At 36.3% G+C, this 2492-nt stretch overlaps 1 protein-coding gene across 1 annotated transcript; it reads right to left on the bottom strand.

Moving 5' to 3' along the window:
• Positions 1-433: 433 nt before the first annotated feature.
• Positions 434-2055, bottom strand: LOC109972814 (uncharacterized). The gene is made up of 4 exons (XM_020621973.1): positions 1839-2055; positions 1441-1593; positions 1150-1242; positions 434-712 (listed from the first exon to the last, which is right to left on the bottom strand). Exons 1-4 carry the CDS (start codon positions 1980-1982, stop codon positions 434-436), a joined length of 669 nt encoding a protein of 222 aa, XP_020477629.1. The 5' UTR covers positions 1983-2055.
• Between the last annotated feature and the right edge of the window lie 437 nt (positions 2056-2492).

Consider the following 2492-nt stretch of genomic DNA (forward strand, 5'->3'; position numbering starts at 1 on the left):
GCCTTATAATTACTTTAAATATAACAAACAACAGCATTTCAATGTTTTTATTGAGAAAACAGGTCATCAACACAATGGTAGCACAAAATACATACTACTCTTTTTGCTTAATTGTGCAAATTTTTCACAGAAACATGAAAACAGTATTCAAATTTTTTCTATAAAATTGAATAAAACTAATCCATTAAAATTGGATAATTAAAGCGATTCAAGTCTCTAAAACTTTAAACATGATGACAACTCATAACAGAGCAACAATGTGCAAACACCATAGAACACTGGTAAACCTTACATCACTTACTACAGTTATAGGACATTCTGAGCAAGACAATCTTTTCAAAGATTTATTATGCAACTTGTGTAAAAATCACAACCATGGCTCAATTAATTTCTCAAACAGCAAGTAGATTTTTCAATGTTTGTAACTTGGGCTTCAAGTCACTGTGGCCCAACATGAGAAGTACCTGTTGGATGAATTGGAATGTGTGTTCCTCATTAGTTTGGGGTAATTGAGATGCAGTGCATATGCAAGTCCAAAGAGAAAACAGACAGCTTTTGGCAAGTCTTTAATGCCTTCCATCACAACTTCTCCCTCAATGATGATTTTAACCGAGGCTGGACTGAGATGAAGAGAAGATGGGGACACAGTGCCTTCATGCTCAACAAGGATGATTCTGAAGTCAAGGTGGCGGAATGAGTTATCATCAGAGTCCTAACAACAGAGCACATTTGACATATTTAATAACTATCAAGATATTAGAAATAACAATATTAAAAACTCTAAGGTTTGTGTCCCTGCATCCAAAGTCACAAAAGCCATCATATATTTTCAAAAGACTTGATTTATATGAATTTATTTTATGTTGCCTTTATGACCTTTTTAAATCTTTAGGTTGAGGTTACCTGGACTTGAATATAGAGACAGAAAAGTATCAGGTTTTATTAAAAAGAAAACAAATTTTGTTCTGAAGATAAATGTCTTATGGGTTTCAACAGACATGCAATTGTTAGAAAAAGGTTGGAAAGATCTTAAGTTTTAATGGTTTAAGCTCTGTGTACCTATTTTATTAATCACAAAGTCTATGAATTAACAAAATACCATGACAGCATAAATCCATTTAAGATACAATTTGAGAAATTAGTACTTACAAAGCATGCGATGAAGAAGTCTGTGGGGCTGTCACCAAGGACAATCGGGAGCCCTCTGAGCACCAGTGACCTAATATCAGTTGGCTCTTGAGTCTGTTGGACAGTAAAACATATGAAGTTGCTGCATAGCTTGAATAACAAGAAATGATCTACAAGAAAGCAGGACAAATAAAGTACAATTTTGATTGCACTGGACAACCATTACAGTATTACTTGGTGTGACTTTTATTACTTATACTGTAAAAAAAAAAAAAATGCAACAACACAAGTGTACAATGGATATGGACCAACCCTGGTTTGTTGTAAAAGCGGTGTCAACAGCTGTCCGACATTCCCTCTCCTAGATTGAAAGATCTCAATCAGACGAAGACTGTGTTGATCAATGCTGTCATAGAATTCCTGCTTGAGGTTCTTTACCACAATCCTGTTGAATTCCATGAACACCTGTAAAATAAGATAAAAATAACCTTTTACATACTGCCCCAGATGAAATAATAAAAGTGAACATGATGGTTTTGGGGGTCATGTATGCATTATATGGACTTTGGAGATTAACTATTTTTCTAAAATAGTGTATTTGTTATATTGGTTTTCATCTGAAGAACATCATCAGGGAGAGCATAAGACTGTATACGTGACACTGAACAACAACATCAAGTAATAGAAAGTTTTAACACTTTTGAACATACCTGATCCTCTGTAAAAAGAGCAGGCCAGCGTTCCAACATCTGGCTTATGGCAGGCTCAGTCTCCACCATCTCTTTTCTTCTTAGTGCAAACGTAAGGTCCATCTTCTCTTTCACAACTTGTCCATTTGGTGTTCTTTTTCGCATTTCATCAACCAAGACCTTGCGTGCATCCTCAAGACCGGTCTGATCACATCCATCAGGAAAGTTGGGAAGGTAGTTGGGTTCACCTTTTTTTTGCCTTTTTCATGTGTTTGTGAGATGGCCCTCCTGGGCTTGAAAGCCCTCCACACTTACCAGCGTTTATAGCAACATCACGACATCCTGATTGTTGGCGTTTTGACCTGTAATTAGCCATTTTATATTTTAAGCTGTTCTTCTGGCTTCTGGCTGGGACAACTCACAAATCTGTACAAGCTGTTGTATGGAACTTTCTGGAATGTGAAGCACAGTTTGCATTTTTAAAAAAGAGCTGCAAGGTTGTGCTCCAACTGCTTCCCTAAATCATTTTTAGATACAACCAGTTCTTTTATCTGAAGGCCCCAAGAAGTAACAATCAGCTTTACGTAGATTTATTTTCTTCTGGTTAAATGCAGAGTTATTACAGTGCTGGGCTCTACGAGATGACAAGTCTCCAAGAGCTCTGATAATAGGAAG

Source organism: Monopterus albus, unplaced genomic scaffold (genome assembly GCF_001952655.1).
Source record: "Monopterus albus unplaced genomic scaffold, M_albus_1.0 scaffold270.1, whole genome shotgun sequence".
In the NCBI taxonomy this organism is placed as follows: domain Eukaryota; kingdom Metazoa; phylum Chordata; class Actinopteri; order Synbranchiformes; family Synbranchidae; genus Monopterus; species Monopterus albus.